This window comes from Ranitomeya imitator, chromosome 4, assembly GCF_032444005.1.
Source record: "Ranitomeya imitator isolate aRanImi1 chromosome 4, aRanImi1.pri, whole genome shotgun sequence".
NCBI lineage: Eukaryota > Metazoa > Chordata > Amphibia > Anura > Dendrobatidae > Ranitomeya > Ranitomeya imitator.
Window position 1 is genome coordinate 637,485,945 of NC_091285.1, and position 24,688 is coordinate 637,510,632.

Genomic DNA, 24,688 nt, shown 5'->3' on the forward strand with positions numbered 1-24,688 from the left:
AAATGTCACATTTGGAGAGCCCCTGACGTGCCAAAACAGCAGAAACCCAAGGAAGTGACCCAGTTTTGGAAACTACACCTCTCGAGAAATTATCTAGTGGGGGCCAATCGTAAAGTGAGAGGGAGCCCCCTCCTCCTCCCTGGCTCCTAAATGTTGCAATCGATATTGATCACGGCATTTAGGGTGTTAAATGGCCTGGGGGCAGTGCCACCAACGCTCCTGACTGTGAGAACTAGGTCAAGACTATTACCTACACAGAGTTCCCAGCGGCGACAGCGTGTGCACAGCCCCTGTCAAGGCACGATTGTCATGAACTAAGTTTACATCATAGGTCGTGATCTAGCCATGACGTAAAAAGTCAAAGGTCGTGAAGGGGTTTGAAGGCAAACAACAGCTAATACTTGCTGACCATGGATCAGGCAACATGTATCAGACAGTGGCTGCACAATTCCATACATGTTCAACTCAGAAATGCTGAGAAAAACACAGTTTAAAACTCGTTTCTCTTCGTCCGCTGCCCTACACTGACAGGTCTCTCCCTGCTTACGTCTCTAGGCAGAGATCTGTCAAAGAAACCGAAGAGACCTGTCGAAGGAACAGTTTTCCACAGTGTTTCAAAGATAAACATATATGGCTAGAATCATGCAGCCAGTGTCCGATATGCGCTGCCTGTGGATTTGGCATCGTTCATCAGCTGTCAAGTTCACGTTAATTAAAAAATTTAATACAAAACATTTTGACATGAGAAAAAAATGGATGGTGACATATACAAGAGAGTTGTCTTCCACTGTCCTATAGACAAACAGAGCAATGGTGGAGCACGTGCACCTCTGTGCTATTAAGGACGAGCTGCAGAGCCTGATGCACGCGATCGCTGAAGGTCCCAGTGGTCAGTCACTAATGTTTATTCCCCTAGATGCTCCTTTTCTTGGACTATTTTTCCTCTAGATACCGCTGTGGTTTTCTCTGTGCTCAGTACACAGATCCTAGCTCCATGCTTGTCTACGAAGTTCTCATGTCTTGCGTAGATAAGGTGTAACACGGGAAACGGCCAACTACCAATAAACCACAAGTGCCTGGTAGTGATGGCTGCACATACTGCATCATCCTTAACCATGACATCTCGGAGATCAGGTTAGTTAGTTGCTTCTCATTTCATCAGACCGTCCACCAAAGGAGGAATCCCAAACAATAAACCTTTAACCGGTCACCAAAGGGCAAGTTTGAGGCCCACAAAACGACAAGATTACATCTCCCCAATAACTGACAACACCACGGGCGTCCCGTAGACCTACCTTGTTATAGATGTAGCAGTTTGTAAACATTGCATTAAAATCCTGGATACATTCCTGGGCATTGACGTAATAATAGTTCTCCAGACGTTTCTTAATGGTGCCCATGTCCATTGGTATCTTGATAATTTTATAATAATCCTATGGACAACATAAATACACAAGATAAATAAAAATGAAGGCTCGTAGAAAAAATAACAACATATCTTTATGGAGTGAATTTTCAGATCTTCTTTGATGTATGAAAGCAGATTCAGGCAGAAGGATTGTAGGATGTGAACATGTCTTGGGTGGGGGACGCAGATTGACCACTACATCATTTGGTGCCAGGATTCATTCATTATCCAGACATAAAATAATGAATGCCAAGGGCTTCTCTGGCCTCCACATTCACCAGCTTCATCTTGTGACTGGCAGCTCCGGTAAGACCATGTTCACATGCTGAAGATTCGGTCAGGCATCGGTTTCATGCTCAGATCCTGACATAACCCACAACCATTCTGGGGTCAAGCACATGAATGAGATATTGTACCCCTCATTCACATATATGACAAAATAGGCTGTGGACCGCAGGGGTTATAGACTGGAAGTTAAAAATCCTAATTTTGATAAACCCTTTCCCGATCAACAAATTTTTCGGGGTCCCCCCCACCCTTTTTTTTCTTCCAAGAGTCAAAATGTATTTTTCCATTGACAAATGTATGAGGACTTATTTTGTCCATGGACAAGTTGTACCTTTGAGTGACACCATTCAATGTACTGGAAAACGGAGGGAAAAATGCAGTGAAACTGCGCAAAAAATGCAATTCTGCAATAGTTTTTACGGCGTTCATTGTGCAGTGAAAATTACCTGGTTAGATGTATCTCCATGTCATTGTCATTCCACAAAACCAAAGCAAAACTTGTAGTTTTTTTTGTTTATTTAAAGGGTTAGGGTACCGTCACACAGTGGCATTTTGATCGCTACGACGGCACGATTTGTGACGTTCCAGCGATATATCTGTGACGTTCCAGCGATCTCGCTGTGTCTGACACGCTCCTGCGATCAGGGACCCTGCTGAGAATCGTACGTCGTAGCAGATCGTTTGAAACTTTCTTTCGTCGTCTAGTGTCCTGCTGTGGCGGCATGATCGCATGGTGCAACAAAGGTGTGCACGATATTGTATACGATGTGCGCACAGACACCAACGGCTGCTACATCGCACATACGTCATGAAATTATCGCTCCAGCGTCGTACATTGCAAAGTGACAGCAGTCTGCGACGCTGGAGCGATATTGTTACGATGCTGGAGCGTCACGGATCGTGCCGTCGTAGCGATCAAAATGCCACTGTGTGACGGTACCCTTATTCTTAAGTTTGGAAAACAATGACTGATAACATAGGGGACATTGAAACCAAAACTAAAAAAAAACAAAAACACCACAGTGGAGTGGTCCTTTAACTCCTTCCTGGCATCTGATGTACTGGTACTTTGTGTGTTGAGTGCCCTTGTTTACCCGCATCTCCCTCAGCAGGTAATGGCTGTGTTCTTCAGCCATCATCTGCCCCTAATAGCTGTTTGTGGAGCGGAGGTCTGCCGCACTCTTAACCTATTAAATGCCGGAGAGCTGGGAGGGGAAACGCACTGTCCTGATCGCCCATCAGCCACTGAGTCACAATTGCGGGGAGCCGACAGGTTGCCATGTCAGCCGGCGGTCTGCTGAAGACCCCTGTGACTGTCACGACAGAACTTCTAAGGGTGCGTGTCCACAGTCTGGATTCGCCCAAAGCGCCACCCCCTTCTGTGCGCGCTGTGATTCCGGATGTGTTCACTGCACATGTCCGGAATCACCGCACCTTATACATAGGACCCTGTTATTTAAGGTAAACAGACATGCTGCGTTCTAAAAAGACACGCTGCATGTCCATAAACGCAGGGCCGCCGGATGCGTGTTCACGCGCATAGTGGAGATTGGATTTCATAAAATCCCCTCCACTATGCTGTAACATCTGGACGCTCTGGGCTGAACGCTGCGGTTGTACGCAGCGTTCAATCCGCAGCTAATCCAGATGTAATCCGGCCCGTGGACACATACCCCAAGACAGACAGCCCATGGTTGGCATTTATAAGAGACCATGATTCTTGCTATACCCTAGAGGTATCAAACTGCATTCCTCAAGGGCTGCAGACAGGTCATGTTTTCAGGATTTCCTTGAACTGCACAGGTGATAATTTAATCACCTACACACATAATGATTACAGCACCTTGTGCAAAGCTAAGGAAATCTTGAAAACACGCATGGTTTGCGGCCCTCGAGGAATGCAGTTTGACACCCCTGCTATACCCTGTGCTATTGCAGTGTATTGTACAAGTCTGCTAAAAGGACTACAAAACACAGCAAAAATGTACAAAAAAAGTATAAAAAAAAAAAAAAATCAAATGACCCCAGTCTTTCCCTTCCCACCCAAAATTTTTTTTTTTTAAATAAAAATACATGTGTCAAATCAACATCCGTAAATGTCTGCTCTATCAAACTATAAAATTAATCAACTCTATTAAATAAATAAAAAGTCAGTATTTAAATTTTTGGACTGATGTAATCATGCAAAAAGTGCAATAAGAACATATTAAAATATTGTGTGTAGCCTAAAAATGGTTTCAATAACATGTGCTTGTGTTATGAACCTCTTATTTTTTTTCCCTCACCACTTAAGTGCATATGATCAACCACTGCTCCATTCTTCAAAGCTGTACTACCAGCGGTCAGGGATAATGAGCATCAAACTTAGGGAAGAGTCACACAGCCATTGGACCAAGATGAGGATTGCAACGCAATGCTCGGACTGGCTGTCTGCTCTCTCCACCAGAGTGTCACAGCTGCATACAAATAACTCGATGTCACGCTTGGGACGGGAGAGACAATGGCCAGTCATCATTCCTTAGGATAGGTCATCAATGTCTGATCGGTGGGACAAATGTGCAGCTCTGTAGCCGAGTAGCTACAGCAGCTGCAGATACCGGACATAGCCGATTGGTGCCACACTCCCACCGATTAGACATTGATGACCCATCCTAATGCTAAAGTCTCAGACAAACGCTTGAATTTTCCCACTGAAATCGCCAACATAACAACTAAAAAAAGAAAATCATGAAAATAAAAAAAATTAAGCCCCATGTAACTTGAAAAAAAAAGTGTAATATATATATATATATATATATATATATATAATTATCCCAACAAAAAAAGTTACAGCTTTTTTGCACCGGCATGGATATTTATTAATTTTTTATATAAAGAGATCCACTATGACAATTGAGGGAGATTTAGATTAGATGTCATAGTTAGTAAGGCTGGAAGTACGCACGCTGGGTGTGTCAATGTACATGAGAGAAACTAACACTAACCTATAACGCCATCCATAACCTGTCTCCTCCATATATCTCTGAACTAATCTCCTGATATCTTCCCTCACGCAATCTCCGGTCCTCCCAAGACCTCCTTCTCTCCTCCACACTTATTCGCTCCTCATCCAACCGCCTCCAAGACGTCTCCCGAATATCCCCCATCCTCTGGAATTCTTTGCCCCAACACGTCCGACTATCAACCACATTCGGATCCTTCAGACGGAACCTGAACACCCATCTCTTCAGGAAAGCCTACAGCCTGCACTGACACCGCTGCCTCCTCATCACTACCGAAGCTACCGCCTCACCAACACCAGAGCTACCGCCTCACCAACACCAGAGCTACCGCCTCACCAACACCAGAGCTCCTGCAACCTTTGACCTACTGTCTCCATCCCCAGCATCCTGTAGATGTAGAATGTAAGCCCGCAAGGGCAGGGTCCTCGCCCCGCTGTATCAGTCCGTCATTGTTAAGGTACCTTCACACTGAGCGACGCTGCAGCGATCCAGACAACGATCCCGATCGCTGCAGCGTCGCTGTTTGGTCGCTGGAGAGCTGTCACACAAGACAGCTCTCCAGCGACCAACGATGCCGGTAACCAGGGTAAACATTGGGTTACTAAGCGCAGGGCCGCGCTTAGTAACCCGATGTTTACCCTGGTTACCAGCGTAAAAGTAAAAAAAAAAAAAAAAAAACACTTCATACTTACCTTCCGCTGTCTGTCCCTCGGCGCTCTGCTTCTCTGCCCTGTGTAAGCGCAGAGGACGGAAAGCAGAGCGGTGACGTCACCGCTCTGCTTTCCGGCCGCTGTGCTTACACAGGGCAGAGAAGCAGAGCGCCGAGGGATAGACAGCGGAAGGTAAGTATGAAGTGGTGTTTTTTTTTTTTTTTTTTTTACTTTTACGCTGGTAACCAGGGTAAACATTGGGTTACTAAGCGAGGCCCTGCGCTTAGTAACCCAATGTTTACCCTGGTTACCAGTGAAGACATCGCTGAATCGGTGTCACACACGCCGATTCAGCAATGTCTGCAGGAGGTCCAGCGACGAAAGAAAGTTCTGGCCTTCTAGCTCCGACCAACGACATCACAGCAGGATCCTGATCGCTGCTGTGTGTCAAACTGAACGATATCGCTATCCAGGACGCTGCAACGTCACGGATCGCTAGCGGTATCTTTCAGTGTGAAGGTACCTTAAGTTTGCTTACTGTAAGCGATATCTGTAACTTGTATGTAACCCCTTCTCATGTACAGCACCATGGAATCAATGGTGCTATATAAATTAATAATAATAATAATAGAAACACATCTATTGTATGGACACAACCCCAATGGACTTCCAGCCCTATTTGCACGACTTCTACTCTAGATTTGCCATTTCTGGCAGGAAAAAATGGAAACCGAGAGGGGAAAAAAAAGAAAACAAGAGAAAAAGAAAACACATAGATAAGGCTACGTTCACATTTGCGTTGTGCGGTGCTGCGTCGGCGACGCAACGCACAACGCAAACAAGAACGCATGCAAAACGCATCATTTTGTGACGCATGCGTCCATTTTTGGCATGATTTTGGACGCAAAAAAAAAAGCAACTTGCTGCATCCTCTGCGCCCTGACGCTTGCGCCAAAAAAGACGCATGCGTCACAAAACGCAAGACAACACATGTCCATGCGCCCCCATGTTAAATATAGGGGCGCATGACGCATGCGTCGCCACGGCTGTGCCCGACGCAGCCCCGCAAAACGTTAATGTGAACGCTACGTAGCCTAAGAGAAAAGAATGGAGCAAAAGGAAATGGAGAAAGAGAAAAAGTGTAAAGAAATTATAGTAAACAAAGAATTTGGGCACTGACCAAGATATATAGACAATGATCACACATACATTCCAACTTTGCGTTGGATTAGTTGTCATTATAGACTGATCCTCACTTGACCTGTTGGGGGGGGGGGTTGTCTCTGTCACTTTTCAGAGTGAAATCTATCAATTTCATCTGAAAAACATGACGAGGTCTGTGACAGTCTCCATCCAACACAGAAGTGAACCAGGCCTTCGCCACCTGGAGCTACGTGAACACATACACAGGACAGGTCTGCTCTACTCATGGTCCCAAAAGCCAACTTCCCAAATCCTAATTATCAGCTCACATACAGAAAGCTACGTGTATAATACTCTCTATCCTGTACCTCTATTTATGATCACCCCAATATGTGATAAACTTGCATTCACCCCTCGCTGGCAGAAAAGTACATTTTATGCAGGACTGTGGAGTTTGTAAGACAAAACTCCCGACTCCTCAATTTCCCTGACTCTCAAATCTGATCCCACAGCCCTGCCTGACTACTGAGCATGTACATAAAGTGCAGCAAAAAAAGAGAAAGAAATGTCCAGCTTCACCGAGTCCGTAAAAAGGCGATTTCTTTATTAAACTTCAAACATGGAGGATACAGACCCCAGCACAACCATATGGGTAAGAATCTCAACGCGTTTCTGGAGACTAGGCTCCCTTAATCATGACCATGGTGCATGATTAAGGGAGCCTAGTCTCCAGAAACGCGTTGGGATTCTTACCCATATGGTTGTGCTGGGGTCTGTATCCTCCATGTTTGAAGTTTAATAAAGAAATCGCCTTTTTACGGACTCGGTGAAGCTGGACATTTCTTTCTCTTTTTTTGGATCTTGCACGCCTGGACACAGCGGGTCCGTGCTCCCGAGGTTTGGTTGCTGAATCATGGGTGAGCTGGTTTATGTTCCAGCTTTTAGGTTTATGGTTTAGGTTTAGGTTTAGTTTAGGTATAGTTTAGGTTTAGGTTTCCAGGTTTATGTTCCGCATCCCCCCTACTCTGGAATGCTCTACCACAACATATCAGACTCTCGCCTACCACCGAAACCTTCAAAAAGAACCTGAAGACCCACCTCTTCCGACAAGCCTACAACCTGCAGTAACCACCGATTGACCAAACCGCTGCACGGCCAGCTCTACCCTCACCTACTGTATCCTCACCCATTCCTTGTAGATTGTGAGCCCTCGCGGGCAGGGTCCTCTCTCCTCCTGTACCAGTTGTGACTTGTATTTTTCAAGATTATTGTACTTGTTTTATTATGTATACCCCTCCTCACATGTAAAGCGCCATGGAATAAATGGCGCTATAATAATAAATAATAATAATAATAATAATAATAATGTTCCTTCTTACATAAAGTGCAGCACAGATTCATCTCAGCTCCGACCCCACAGCACCGGTCACTACTGAGCATGTACATAAAGTGCAGCACATATTCATCTCAGCTCCGACCCCACAGCACTGGTCACTACTAAGCATGTGCATAAAGTGCAGCACATATTCATCTCAGCTCCGACCCCACAGCACCGGTCACTACTGAGCATGTACATAAAGTGCAGCACAGATTCATCTCAGCTCCGACCCCACAGCACCAGTCACTACTGAGCATGTACATTAAGTGCAGCACAGATTCATCTCAGCTCCGACCTCACAGCACCAGTCACTACTGAGCATGTACATAAAGTGCAGCACAGATTCATCTCAGCTCCGACCTCACAGCACCAGTCACTACTGAGCATGTACATAAAGTGCAGCACAGATTCATCTCAGCTCCGACCTCACAGCACCAGTCACTACTGAGCATGTACATAAAGTGCAGCACAGATTCATCTCAGCTCCGACCTCACAGCACCAGTCACTACTGAGCATGTACATAAAGTGCAGCACAGATTCATCTCAGCTCCGATCTCACAGCACCAGTCACTACTAAGCATGTGCATAAAGTGCAGCACATATTCATCTCAGCTCCGACCCCACAGCACCGGTCACTACTGAGCATGTACATAAAGTGCAGGCAAGAGCAGGGTCACCGCAGCAGGAAGTCGGGGGCGTCATGAGTGGGGCGATGCTGTGGGCACTAAGCTGGAAGGTGTTAGGCAGGAGTGGAGTCCCCAAAACGCACATTGGCCTTGCAGTAGGAGAAAGGAAAATGGCGCCGGTTGTCGGCACATGCACAAATTTAGATCTCTGCTCAAAGACAAGCAGAGATCTTAATCTGCGCATGCACCTTCAACAAGCACCATTTTACTGATCAAAGTGCGCAGAGGGAACTCTTCTCCTTCCTCGCACTGCCAGGACACCCACTCCTCCTAACCCAGGGACCACCGCTCCACTCCTGCTGTCAAACAACGTAAACGTGTGACCCTGCTCCTCCCTCCTGCGACCCCGCTCCAATGCAGCCACAGCAACCCCCACACCCACCCCCAACCATCCCCCTCCGGCAAGCTACATTTCACTGTCAAACGCACCTGTGACCTTTGATATGCCTTATCCTGCTGGCAGATTAAAAAATTCATTTTTTTTACACTATTTTCCTCTTCTAAACTTGGGATGTGTGTTATAGTCTGAAAAATAAGGTACTGATCTCAGAAAATGGAGACTAAAATATATATATTTTTTTTATAACCCAATTAAATAAAAAGGTTAAAAAAAAACAACCCAAAAACAAAACCTATACAAGTTTGGCATTGCCGTATTCGTACTGACCTGGAGAATCATGCTGCCAGGTAATTTTTACTGCATAATGAAACTGTAAAAACAAAAACCAAAAAAAACAAAGGTGGAATTGCGATATTTTCAAGCGTTTCACCCCTATTTGGATTCCAGCTCCCCATTTTTCAGTACATTATAAGGTAAGGTGTATGGTGTCATCCAAAAATACAACTTGCAAACATTATGACTCTTAGAAGCAAGAAGGGGGGGGGAGGGAAGGGGGAGCTAAAGCGCAAAAATGAAAGTTGGCCACGGATGGAGTTGAATATTCTGGTACCTGAAAGTTCAGGGATTTCAATAACTAAGTTTTGAGAAAAACTGATTTTTTAAACGTCGGCCTAACACCAGAAAATGGACATACAATGTGCTATATCATAAATTGTACTGTGAAGACTAGATTGTCTCGCCATATAGGTGGCATCTATGGAGAGACACTTATATGATTGTACTCACAGGCAGGTTTAGTTTGATAGCGTCCACAGGCTGCTGAAAAGGCCAAGCAAATTGGTGCTTCCATAGTGTCTTCAGCACGGTTTTTAGCAAGTACTGTAATTGGTTGGTCTGGCGCTTTGGTTGGGTTGGTCTGGTAGTTTCAGGAGGTGGAGGGTTGACTAACAAGGGGACTTGTGGTTGCGGTTGAGGAGGTGCAGACTGTGGAGCCCCTGACATTGGGACCCCTTCCACTCCGTCGCCCATTCCAGATGTGGCCCTCAGACGTGTACCTAGCCCAGTCTCGGATGACATGATAAAGCTCCCATCGCATGCAGGGCCAGGCGACCTGGAGAAAAAAGATGAAATATATGAGAGAAATATTTCAGAATAAGGGGTTTTCTAAATTCTGCTAATAAAGAAAAAATCGGAAGTTTTCCACTATTTTTTAGGTTTCAGTACCTCTCCATTTCGACAGCCCCTGTGTACTGTTACAGATTATGAGCTCTCACAGGGAAATTCAATGAAGTAATAATATATATACAGTATATACACTGCTCAAAAAACAAAAGGAACACTAAAATACCACATCCCAGATATCACTGAATAAAAAATTCCAGCTGTAAATCTTCATTACATAGTGGAATACGTTGAGAACAATAAAACATAAAAATGATCAATGTAAATAAAAATTAATATCCCATGGAGGTCTGGAGTTGGAATGAAGCTCAAAATCAAAGTGGGAAATCAAACTAGAGGCTGATCCAACTTCAGTGGAAATGCCTCAAGACAAAGAAATGATGCTCAGTAATGCGTGTGTGACCTCCACGTGCCTGTATGACCTCCCTACAATGCCTGGGCATGCTCCAGATGAGGCGGCGGATAGTCTTCCTGAGGGATCTCCTCCCAGACCTGGACTAAAGCATCCGCCAACTTCTGGACAGTCTGTGGAGCAACGTGACGTTGGTGGATGGTGTGAAACATGATGTCCCAGATGTGCTCAATTGGATTCAGGTCGGGGGAACGGGCGGGCCAGTATAGAGCATCAATGCCTTCATCTTTCAGGAACTGCTGACACATGAGGCCTAGCATTGTCATTCCTCAGAAGGAACTCAGGGCCAACTGCACCAATATATAGTCTCACAAGGGGTCTGAGGATCTCATCCCGGTACCTAGTGGCAGATAAGGTTCCACTGGCTAGAACATGGAGGGCTGTGCGACACTACAAAAAATGCCACCCCACACCATTACTGACCCACTGCCAAACAGGTCATGCTGTAGGATGTTACATGCAGCAGAACATTCTCCACGGCGTCTCCAGACTGTCACGTCTGTCTCATGTGCTCGGTGTGAACAGGAACTCATCCATGAAGAGCACAGGGAGCCAATGACGAACCTGAAAATCTTGGTGTTCTGTGGCAAATGCCAATCGCCCTGCAAGTTATTGGGCTGTAAGCACAACACCCACTTGTGGATGTCTGGCCCTCATACCCCCATCACGGAGTCTGTTTCTGAATAGTTGATCAGACACATAGATGTTAGTGGCCTGCTGGAGGTCATTTGACAAGGCTCTGGCAATGCTCCTCCTTGCACAAAGGAGGAGGTAGCGGTCCTGCAGCTGGGTTGTTACCCTACTACGGCCTCCTCCACATCTCCTGGTGTACTGGTCTGTCTCCTGGTATCTGCTCCATGCTATGGAGACTCTGTTGACAGACACAGCAAACCACCTTGCCACAGCTCGCATTGATGTGCCATCCTGGATGAGCTGCACTACCTGGGAAACATCTCTGGGTTGTAGACACCGCCTCATGCTACTGTACAGTACACCTCTAGTGGTGAGAACAATGACAAAATGCAAAAGTGACAAAGCAACAGCCAAAAAGGAGGAGAACGGATTAATAGTCTGTAGTCACCAACTGCAGAACCACTCCTTTATAGGGGTTGTCTTGCCAATTGCCTATAATTTATACTTGTTGTTTGTTACATTTGCAAAACAGAAGGAGAAACATTCACAATCAGTGTTGCTTCATAACTGGACAGGTTGATTCCACAGTAGTGTGATTGACTTGGAGTTAAATTGTGTTGTTTAAGTGTTCCATTAATATTTTTGAGTAGTGTACATATATCTACATATCGTTCCAACATACTGCACTAACAAAAAACAAGTGAATTAGAGGAAAACAAAAAAAACACATGAGTGAACTATGACCATACTTAAGCCAAAAGGACAAATCTGGCCTCTGCTGAGAGGTAAACATGACTACAAATGCCTTGTGAATCCACTAGACCGAAAAATGAGACAATCCCTCTACACCCCCAGCCACCTCTTTTTTAAATACCTGAGGTGGAGGAGAAAAAGAGCGGATGATTCATGCCTTATCTAACATTATCTCTATGTTGCAAACTCTGTACAGGCTGAAGTCCACGAATTTAAGGGTGATAGGTCGGATGAGAACTCGTCTAACATCACATTTAGCCGTCAGATACATAAGTGACGTAATGTGCACACAGGGCTCGGCGGCCATTGTGCCCAACAACAACCTGAGCGGCTGCCTGTAAACCATGACCCACATCATCTGCTTTGTGCCAAGGAAGGTGTGGGGGAAAGCCGAACCTCTGCTACCTCGAAATCAGGGCTGAGCAGTCATGTGTATATCTGCAGGACAATGGACTGTATACATTACAGGCACATACACTGCAGATATCAAGCAGACATCCATTTATGCAGAGTGTATATATCACATCTACAGTGGGGGGAAAAGTATTTAGTCATGCATGGTTTTAGGTGACCAAATACTTATTTTCCACCATAATTTGCAAAATAAATATTGACAACTCAGACAAGGTGATTTTCTGGATTTGTTCTCATTTTGACTCTCATAGTTGTGGTTTACCAATGATGTCTATTAGGCTACGTTCAGATTAGCTGTGCGCGCCGCTGCGTCGGCGACGCAACGCACGACGCACGAAAAAACGCGTGCAAACGCACGCAAAAACGCTACGTTCTGCGACGCGTGCGTCGTTTTTTTGACGAAATCGGACGCAAGAAAAATGCAACTTGCTGCATTTTCTTGCGTCCGACGCTAGCGTCAAAAACAACGCACGTGTCGGAAAACGCAACAAGAAAAACGCATGCGTCCCCCATGTAAAACATAGGGGCGCATGACGCGTGCGTCGCCGCTGCGTTTCCCGACGCAGCGTCGGGAAACGCTAACCTGAACGTAGCCTTACAGGCCTCTTTCATCTTTTTAAGTGTAAGAACTTGCACAATTGGTGGCTGACTACATACTTTTTTCCCCCCACTGTACACACACATCCCCAATACAATACACATGTAATGGCCAGGGTACAATGTATACAGCCCTCCTCCCCGCAGTGTCCTCACATTACACAGGGTATATATTATATACACACACTATGTATACATATATACACCCTCCCCTATACAGTACAGATAATGGCCGGTATACACCGCCTCCTCCCCGCAGTGTCCTCACATTACACAGGGTATATATTATATACACACACTATGTATACATATATACACCTCCCCCTATACAGTACAGATAATGGCCGGTATACACCGCCTCCTCCCCGCAGTGTCCTCACATTACACAGGGTATATATTATATACACACACTATGTATACATATATACACCTCCCCCTATACAGTACAGATAATGGCCGGTATACACCGCCTCCTCCCCGCAGTGTCCTCACATTACACAGGGTATATATTATATACACACACTATGTATACATATATACACCTCCCCCTATACAGTACAGATAATGGCCGGTATACACCGCCTCCTCCCTGCAGTGTCCACAGATTACACAGGGTATATATTATATACACACTATGTATACATATATACACCTCCCCCTATACAGTACAGATAATGGCCGGTATACACCGCCTCCTCCCTGCAGTGTCCTCACATTACACAGGGTATATATTATATACACACACTATGTATACATATATACACCTCCCCCTATACAGTACAGATAATGGCCGGTATACACCGCCTCCTCCCTGCAGTGTCCTCACATTACACAGGGTATATATTATATACACACTATGTATACATATATACACCCCTCCCCCCATACAGTACAGATAATGGCCGGTATACACCGCCTCCTCCCTGCAGTGTCCTCACATTACACAGGGTATATATTATATACACACTATGTATACATATATACACCCCTCCCCCTATACAGTACAGATAATGGCCGGTATACACCGCCTCCTCCCTGCAGTTTCCACACATTACACAGGGTATATATTATATACACACTATGTATACATATATACACCGCTCCCCCTATACAGTACAGATAATGGCCGGTATACACCGCCTCCTCCCTGCAGTGTCTGCACATTACACAGGGTATATATTATATACACACACTATGTATACATATATACACCTCCCCCTATACAGTACAGATAATGGCCGGTATACACCGCCTCCTCCCTGCAGTGTCCTCACATTACACAGGGTATATATTATATACACACTATGTATACATATATACACCCCTCCCCCTATACAGTACAGATAATGGCCGGTATACACCGCCTCCTCCCTGCAGTTTCCACACATTACACAGGGTATATATTATATACACACTATGTATACATATATACACCCCTCCCCTATACAGTACAGATAATGGCCGGTATACACCGCCTCCTCCCTGCAGTGTCTGCACATTACACAGGGTATATATTATATACACACACTATGTATACATATATACACCTCCCCCTATACAGTACAGATAATGGCCGGTATACACCGCCTCCTCCCCGCAGTGTCCTCACATTACACAGGGTATATATTATATACACACACTATGTATACATATATACACCTCCCCCTATACAGTACAGATAATGGCCGGTATACACCGCCTCCTCCCTGCAGTGTCCTCACATTACACAGGGTATATATTATATACACACTATGTATACATATATACACCCCTCCCCCTATACAGTACAGATAATGGCCGGTATACACCGCCTCCTCCCTGCAGTTTCCACACATTACACAGGGTATATATTATATACACACACTATGTATACATATATACACCCTTCCCTATACAGTACAGATAATGGCCGGTATACACCGCCTCCTCCCTGCAGTGTCCTCACATTACACAGGGTATATATTATATACACACACTATGTATACATATATACACCCCTCCCCCTATACAGTACAGATAATGGCCGGTATACACCGCCTCCTCCCTGCAGTGTCCGCACATTACACAGGGTATATATTATATACACACACTATGTATACATATATACACCCCTACTATACGGTACAGATAATGGCCGGTATACACCGCCTCCTCCCTGCAGTGTCCTCACATTACACAGGGTATATATTATATACACACACTATGTATACATATATACACCCCTCCCCCCATACAGTACAGATAATGGCCGGTATACACCGCCTCCTCCCTGCAGTGTCCTCACATTACACAGGGTATATATTATATACACACACTATGTATACATATATACACCCCTCCCCCTATACAGTACAGATAATGGCCGGTATACACCGCCTCCTCCCTGCAGTGTCCTCACATTACACAGGGTATATATTATATACACACTATGTATACATATATACACCCCTCCCCTATACAGTACAGATAATGGCCGGTATACACCGCCTCCTCCCTGCAGTGTCCTCACATTATACAGGGTATATATTATATACACACACTATGTATACATATATACACCCTCCCCCCCTATACAGTACAGATAATGGCCGGTATACACCGCCTCCTCCCTGCAGTGTCCGCACATTACACAGGGTATATATTATATACACACACTATGTATACATATATACACCCCTCCCCCGATACAGTACAGATAATGACCGGTATACACCGCCTCCTCCCTGCAGTGTCCACACATTACACAGGGTATATATTATATACACACTATGTATACATATATACACCCCTCCCCCCATACAGTACAGATAATGGCCGGTATACACCGCCTCCTCCCTGCAGTGTCCTCACATTACACAGGGTATATATTATATACACACACTATGTATACATATATACACCCTTCCCCTATACAGTACAGATAATGGCCGGTATACACCGCCTCCTCCCCGCAGTGTCCTCACATTACACAGGGTATATATTATATACACACTATGTATACATATATACACCCCTCCCCCCATACAGTACAGATAATGGCCGGTATACACCGCCTCCTCCCTGCAGTGTCCTCACATTACACAGGGTATATATTATATACACACACTATGTATACATATATACACCCTTCCCCTATACAGTACAGATAATGGCCGGTATACACCGCCTCCTCCCTGCAGTGTCCGCACATTACACAGGGTATATATTATATACACACACTATGTATACATATATACACCCCTACTATACGGTACAGATAATGGCCGGTATACACCGCCTCCTCCCTGCAGTGTCCACACATTACACAGGGTATATATTATATACACACACACTATGTATACATATATACACCCCTCCCCTATACAGTACAGATAATGGCCGGTATACACCGCCTCCTCCCTGCAGTGTCCGCACATTACACAGGGTATATATTATATACACACACTCTGTATACATATATACACCCCTCCCCCTATACAGTACAGATAATGGCCGGTATACACCGCCTCCTCCCTGCAGTGTCCTCACATTACACAGGGTATATATTATATACACACACACTATGTATACATATATACACCCCTCCCCCTATACAGTACAGATAATGGCCGGTATACACCGCCTCCTCCCTGCAGTGTCTGCACATTACACAGGGTATATATTATATACACACACTATGTATACATATATACACCCCTCCCCTATACAGTACAGATAATGGCCGGTATACACCGCCTCCTCCCTGCAGTGTCCGCACATTACACAGGGTATATATTATATACACACACTATGTATACATATATACACCCCTACTATACGGTACAGATAATGGCCGGTATACACCGCCTCCTCCCTGCAGTGTCCACACATTACACAGGGTATATATTATATACACACACACTATGTATACATATATACACCCCTCCCCTATACAGTACAGATAATGGCCGGTATACACCGCCTCCTCCCTGCAGTGTCCGCACATTACACAGGGTATATATTATATACACACACTCTGTATACATATATACACCCCTCCCCCTATACAGTACAGATAATGGCCGGTATACACCGCCTCCTCCCTGCAGTGTCCTCACATTACACAGGGTATATATTATATACACACACACTATGTATACATATATACACCCCTCCCCCTATACAGTACAGATAATGGCCGGTATACACCGCCTCCTCCCTGCAGTGTCTGCACATTACACAGGGTATATATTATATACACACACTATGTATACATATATACACCCCTCCCCTATACAGTACAGATAATGGCCGGTATACACCGCCTCCTCCCTGCAGTGTCCACACATTACACAGGGTATATATTATATACACACACTATGTATACATATATACACCCCTCCCCCTATACAGTACAGATAATGGCCGGTATACACCGCCTCCTCCCTGCAGTGTCCTCACATTACACAGGGTATATATTATATACACACTATGTATACATATATACACCCCTCCCCCTATACAGTACAGATAATGGCCGGTATACACCGCCTCCTCCCTGCAGTGTCCGCACATTACACAGGGTATATATCATATACACACACTATGTATACATATATACACCCTCCCCTATACAGTACAGATAATGGCCGGTATACACCGCCTCCTCCCTGCAGTGTCCTCACATTACACAGGGTATATATTATATACACACACTATGTATACATATATACACCCTCCCCCCTATACAGTACAGATAATGGCCGGTATACACCGCCTCCTCCCTGCAGTGTCCTCACATTACACAGGGTATATATTATATACACACACTATGTATACATATATACACCCCTCCCCTATACAGTACAGATAATGGCCGGTATACACCGCCTCCTCCCTGCAGTGTCCTCACATTACACAGGGTATATATTATATACACACACTATGTATACATATATACACCCCTCCCCCCATACAGTACAGATAATGGCCGGTATACACCGCCTCCTCCCTGCAGTGTCCGCACATTACACAGGGTATATATTATATACACACTATGTATACATATATACACCCCTCCCCCTATACAGTACAGATAATGGCCGGTATACACCGCCTCCTCCCTGCAGTGTCCGCACATTACACAGGGTATATATTATATACACACACTATGTATACATATATACACCCTCCCCCCTATACAGTACAGATAATGGCCGGTATACACCGCCTCCTCCCTGCAGTGTCCTCACATTACACAGGGTATATATTATATACACACTATGTATACATATATACACCCTCCCCCCCTATACAGTACAGATAATGGCCGGTATACACCGCCTCCTCCCTGCAGTGTCCTCACATTACACAGGGTATATATTATATACACACACTATGTATACATATATACACCCTCCCCTATACAGTACAGATAATGGCCGGTATACACCGCCTCCTCCCTGCAGTGTCCGCACATTACACAGGGTATATATTATATACACACACTATGTATACATATATACACCCCTCCCCCGATACAGTACAGATAATGGCCGGTATACACCGCCTCCTCCCTGCAGTGTCCACACATTACACAGGGTATATATTATATACACACTATGTATACATATATACACCCCTCCCCTATACAGTACAGATAATGGCCGGTATACACCGCCTCCTCCCTGCAGTGTCCGCACATTACACAGGGTATATATTATATACACACACTATGTATACATATATACACCCCTCCCCCGATACAGTACAGATAATGGCCGGTATACACCGCCTCCTCCCTGCAGTGTCCACACATTACACAGGGTATATATTATACACACACTATGTATACATATATACACCCCTCCCCCTATACAGTACAGATAATGGCCGGTATACACCGCCTCCTCCCTGCAGTGTCCGCACATTACACAGGGTATATATTATATACACACACTATGTATACATATATACACCCCTTCCCTATACAGTACAGATAATGGCCGGTATACACCGCCTCCTCCCTGCAGTGTCCGCACATTACACAGGGTATATATTATATACACACTATGTATACATATATACACCCCTCCCCTATACAGTACAGATAATGGCCGGTATACACCGCCTCCTCCCTGCAGTGTCCGCACATTACACAGGGTATATATTATATACACACACTATGTATACATATATACACCCCTTCCCTATACAGTACAGATAATGGCCGGTATACACCGCCTCCTCCCTGCAGTGTCCTCACATTACACAGGGTATATATTATATACACACACTATGTATACATATATACACCCTCCCCCATACAGTACAGATAATGGCCGGTATACACCGCCTCCTCCCTGCAGTGTCCTCACATTACACAGGGTATATATTATATACACACTATGTATACATATATACACCCCTCCCCTATACAGTACAGATAATGGCCGGTATACACCGCCTCCTCCCTGCAGTGTCCGCACATTACACCGGGTATATATTATATACACACTATGTATACATATATACACCCCTCCCCTATACAGTACAGATAATGGCCGGTATACACCGCCTCCTCCCCGCAGTGTCCTCACATTACACCGGGTATATATTATATACACACTATGTATACATATATACACCCTTCCCCCTATACAGTACAGATAATGGCCGGTATACACCGCCTCCTCCCCGCAGTGTCCTCACATTACACAGGGTATATATTATATACACACACTATGTATACATATATACACCCCTCCCCTATACAGTACAGATAATGGCCGGTATACACCGCCTCCTCCCTGCAGTGTCCTCACATTACACAGGGTATATATTATATACACACACTATGTATACATATATACACCCCTCCCCCTATACTGTACAGATAATGGCCGGTATACACCGCCTCCTCCCTGCAGTGTCCTCACATTACACAGGGTATATATTATATACACACACTATGTATACATATATACACCCCTCCCCTATACAGTACAGATAATGGCCGGTATACACCGCCTCCTCCCTGCAGTGTCCGCACATTACACAGGGTATATATTATATACACACACTATGTATACATATATACACCCCTCCCCTATACAGTACAGATAATGGCCGGTATACACCGCCTCCTCCCTGCAGTGTCCTCACATTACACAGGGTATATATTATATACACACTATGTATACATATATACACCCTTCCCCCTATACAGTACAGATAATGGCCGGTATACACCGCCTCCTCCCCGCAGTGTCCTCACATTACACAGGGTATATATTATATACACACACTATGTATACATATATACACCCCTCCCCTATACAGTACAGATAATGGCCGGTATACACCGCCTCCTCCCTGCAGTGTCCTCACATTACACAGGGTATATATTATATACACACTATGTATACATATATACACCCTTCCCCCTATACAGTACAGATAATGGCCGGTATACACCGCCTCCTCCCTGCAGTGTCCTCACATTACACAGGGTATATATTATATACACACACTATGTATACATATATACACCCTTCCCCCTATACAGTACAGATAATGGCCGGTATACACCGCCTCCTCCCTGCAGTGTCTGCACATTACACAGGGTATATATTATATACACACACTATGTATACATATATACACCCTCCCCTATATCAGTACAGATAATGGCCGGTATACACCGCCTCCTCCCTGCAGTGTCCTCACATTACACAGGGTATATATTATATACACACACTATGTATACATATATACACCCCTCCCCTATACAGTACAGATAATGGCCGGTATACACCGCCTCCTCCCTGCAGTGTCCTCACATTACACAGGGTATATATTATATACACACTATGTATACATATATACACCCTTCCCCCTATACAGTACAGATAATGGCCGGTATACACCGCCTCCTCCCTGCAGTGTCCTCACATTACACAGGGTATATATTATATACACACACTATGTATACATATATACACCCTTCCCCCTATACAGTACAGATAATGGCCGGTATACACCGCCTCCTCCCTGCAGTGTCTGCACATTACACAGGGTATATATTATATACACACACTATGTATACATATATACACCCTCCCCTATATCAGTACAGATAATGGCCGGTATACACCGCCTCCTCCCTGCAGTGTCCTCACATTACACAGGGTATATATTATATACACACACTATGTATACATATATACACCCCTCCCCTATACAGTACAGATAATGGCCGGTATACACCGCCTCCTCCCTGCAGTGTCCGCACATTACACAGGGTATATATTATATACACACTATGTATACATATATACACCCTCCCCTATATCAGTACAGATAATGGCCGGTATACACCGCCTCCTCCCTGCAGTGTCCTCACATTACACAGGGTATACAGTGGGGCAAAAAAGTATTTAGTCAGTCAGCAATAGTGCAAGTTCCACCACTTAAAAAGATGAGAGGCGTCTGTAATTTACATCATAGGTAGACCTCAACTATGGGAGACAAACTGAGAAAAAAAAATCCAGAAAATCACATTGTCTGTTTTTTTAACATTTTATTTGCATATTATGGTGGAAAATAAGTATTTGGTCAGAAACAAAATTTCATCTCAATACTTTGTAATATATCCTTTGTTGGCAATGACAGAGGTCAAACGTTTTCTGTAAGTCTTCACAAGGTTGCCACACACTGTTGTTGGTATGTTGGCCCATTCCTCCATGCAGATCTCCTCTAGAGCAGTGATGTTTTTGGCTTTTCGCTTGGCAACACGGACTTTCAACTCCCTCCAAAGGTTTTCTATAGGGTTGAGATCTGGAGACTGGCTAGGCCACTCCAGGAACTTGAAATGCTTCTTACGAAGCCAATCCTTCGTTGCCCTGGCGGTGTGCTTTGCATCATTGTCATGTTGGAAGACCCAGCCACGTTTCATCTTCAATGCCCTTGCTGACGGAAGGAGGTTTGCACTCAAAATCTCACGATACATGGCCCCATTCATTCTTTCATGTACCCGGATCAGTCGTCCTGGCCCCTTTGCAGAGAAACAGCCCCAAAGAATGATGTTTCCACCACCATGCTTTACAGTAGGTATGGTGTTTGATGGATGCAACTCAGTATTCTTTTTCCTCCAAACACGACAAGTTGTGTTTCTACTAAACAGTTCCAGTTTGGTTTCATCAGACCATAGGACATTCTCCCAAAACTCCTCTGGATCATCCAAATGCTCTCTAGCAAACTTCAGACGGGCCCGGACATGTACTGGCTTAAGCAGTGGGACACGTCTGGCACTGCAGGATCTGAGTCCATGGTGGCGTAGTGTGCTACTTATGGTAGGCCTTGTTACATTGGTCCCAGCTCTCTGCAGTTCATTCACTAGGTCCCCCCGCGTGGTTCTGGGATTTTTGCTCACCGTTCTTGTGATCATTCTGACCCCACGGGGTGGGATTTTGCGTGGAGCCCCAGATCGAGGGAGATTATCAGTGGTCTTGTATGTCTTCCATTTTCTAATTATTGCTCCCACTGTTGATTTCTTCACTCCAAGCTGGTTGGCTATTGCAGATTCAGTCTTCCCAGCCTGGTGCAGGGCTACAATTTTGTTTCTGGTGTCCTTTGACAGCTCTTTGGTCTTCACCATAGTGGAGTTTGGAGTCAGACTGTTTGAGGGTGTGCACAGGTGTCTTTTTATACTGATAACAAGTTTAAACAGGTGCCATTACTATAGGTAATGAGTGGAGGAAAGGGGAGACTCTTAAAGAAGAAGTTACAGGTCTGTGAGAGCCAGAAATCGTGATTGTTTGTTTCTGACCAAATACTTATTTTCCACCATAATATGCAAAAAAAAATGATAAAAAACCAGAAAATGTGATTTTCTGGATTTTTTTTTCTCAGTTTGTCTCCCATAGTTGAGGTTTACCTATGATGTAAATTACAGACGCCTCTCATCTTTTTAAGTGGTGGAACTTGCACTATTGCTGACTAACTAAATACTTTTTTGCCCCACTGTATATTATATACACACACTCTGTATACATATATACACCCCTCCCCATACAGTACAGATAATGGCCGGTATACACCGCCTCCTCCCTGCAGTGTCCTCACATTACACAGGGTATATATTATATACACACTATGTATACATATATACACCTCCCCTATACAGTACAGATAATGGCCGGTATACACCGCCTCCTCCCTGCAGTGTCCTCACATTACACAGGGTATATATTATACACACACTCTGTATACATATATATACCCCTCCCCTATACAGTACAGATAATGGCCGGTATACACCGCCTCCTCCCTGCAGTGTCTGCACATTACACAGGGTATATATTATATACACACACTATGTATACATATATACACCCCTCCCCCCATACAGTACAGATAATGGCCGGTATACACCGCCTCCTCCCTGCAGTGTCTGCACATTACACAGGGTATATATTATATACACACTATGTATACATATATACACCCTCCCCTATACAGTACAGATAATGGCCGGTATACACCGCCTCCTCCCTGCAGTGTCCTCACATTACACAGGGTATATATTATATACACACACTATGTATACATATATACACCTCCCCCTATACAGTACAGATAATGGCCGGTATACACCGCCTCCTCCCTGCAGTGTCCTCACATTACACAGGGTATATATTATATACACACACTATGTATACATATATACACCCCTCCCCCTATACAGTACAGATAATGGCCGGTATACACCGCCTCCCCCCTGCAGTGTCTGCACATTACACAGGGTATATATTATATACACACACTATGTATACATATATACACCCCTCCCCCTATACAGTACAGATAATGGCCGGTATACACCGCCTCCCCCCTGCAGTGTCTGCACATTACACAGGGTATATATTATATACACACACTATGTATACATATATACACCCCTCCCCCCATACAGTACAGATAATGGCCGGTATACACCGCCTCCTCCCCGCAGTGTCCTCACATTACACAGGGTATATATTATATACACACACTATGTATACATATATACACCCCTCCCCCCATACAGTACAGATAATGGCCGGTATACACCGCCTCCTCCCCGCAGTGTCCTCACATTACACAGGGTATATATTATATACACACACTATGTATACATATATACACCCCTCCCCTATACAGTATAGATAATGGCCGGTATACACCGCCTCCTCCCTGCAGTGTCCGCACATTACACAGGGTATATATTATATACACACTATGTATACATATATACACCCTTCCCCCTATACAGTACAGATAATGGCCGGTATACACCGCCTCCTCCCTTCAGTGTCCGCACATTACACAGGGTATATATTATATACACACACTATGTATACATATATACAACCCCCCCATACAGTACAGATAATGGCCGGTATACACCGCCTCCTCCCTGCAGTGTCCGCACATTACACAGGGTATATATTATATACACACACTATGTATACATATATACACCCTCCCCCTATACAGTACAGATAATGGCCGGTATACACCGCCTCCTCCCCGCAGTGTCCACACATTACACAGGGTATATATTATATACACACACTATGTATACATATATACACCCTCCCCTATACAGTACAGATAATGGCCGGTATACACCGCCTCCTCCCCGCAGTGTCCGCACATTACACGGGTATATATCATATACACACACACTATGTATACATATATACACCCCTCCCCTATACAGTACAGATAATGGCCGGTATACACGGCCTCCTCCCTGCAGTGTCCGCACATTACACGGG

The 24,688-nt window shown here is 44.6% G+C and overlaps 1 protein-coding gene across 5 annotated transcripts in view; it reads right to left on the minus strand.

Annotated features, from left to right (window-relative positions):
* BRD4 (bromodomain containing 4) overlaps positions 1-24,688 on the minus strand; it is a 71,574-nt gene that overhangs the window by 17,959 nt on the left and 28,927 nt on the right. For 4 of the 5 annotated variants that reach the window (XM_069766832.1, XM_069766831.1, XM_069766834.1 and 1 more), the window contains exons 2-3: positions 9,683-10,007; positions 1,296-1,433 (exon numbers count right to left, since the gene is read on the minus strand). In XM_069766832.1, coding sequence (XP_069622933.1) covers positions 1,296-1,433; positions 9,683-9,973 — 429 coding nt within the window. In that variant the 5' untranslated portion in view covers positions 9,974-10,007. Of the gene's footprint in view, positions 1-1,295; positions 1,434-9,223; positions 9,244-9,682; positions 10,008-24,688 lie in introns of those variants that run through there. The other variant, XM_069766836.1, reaches the window with a different exon arrangement.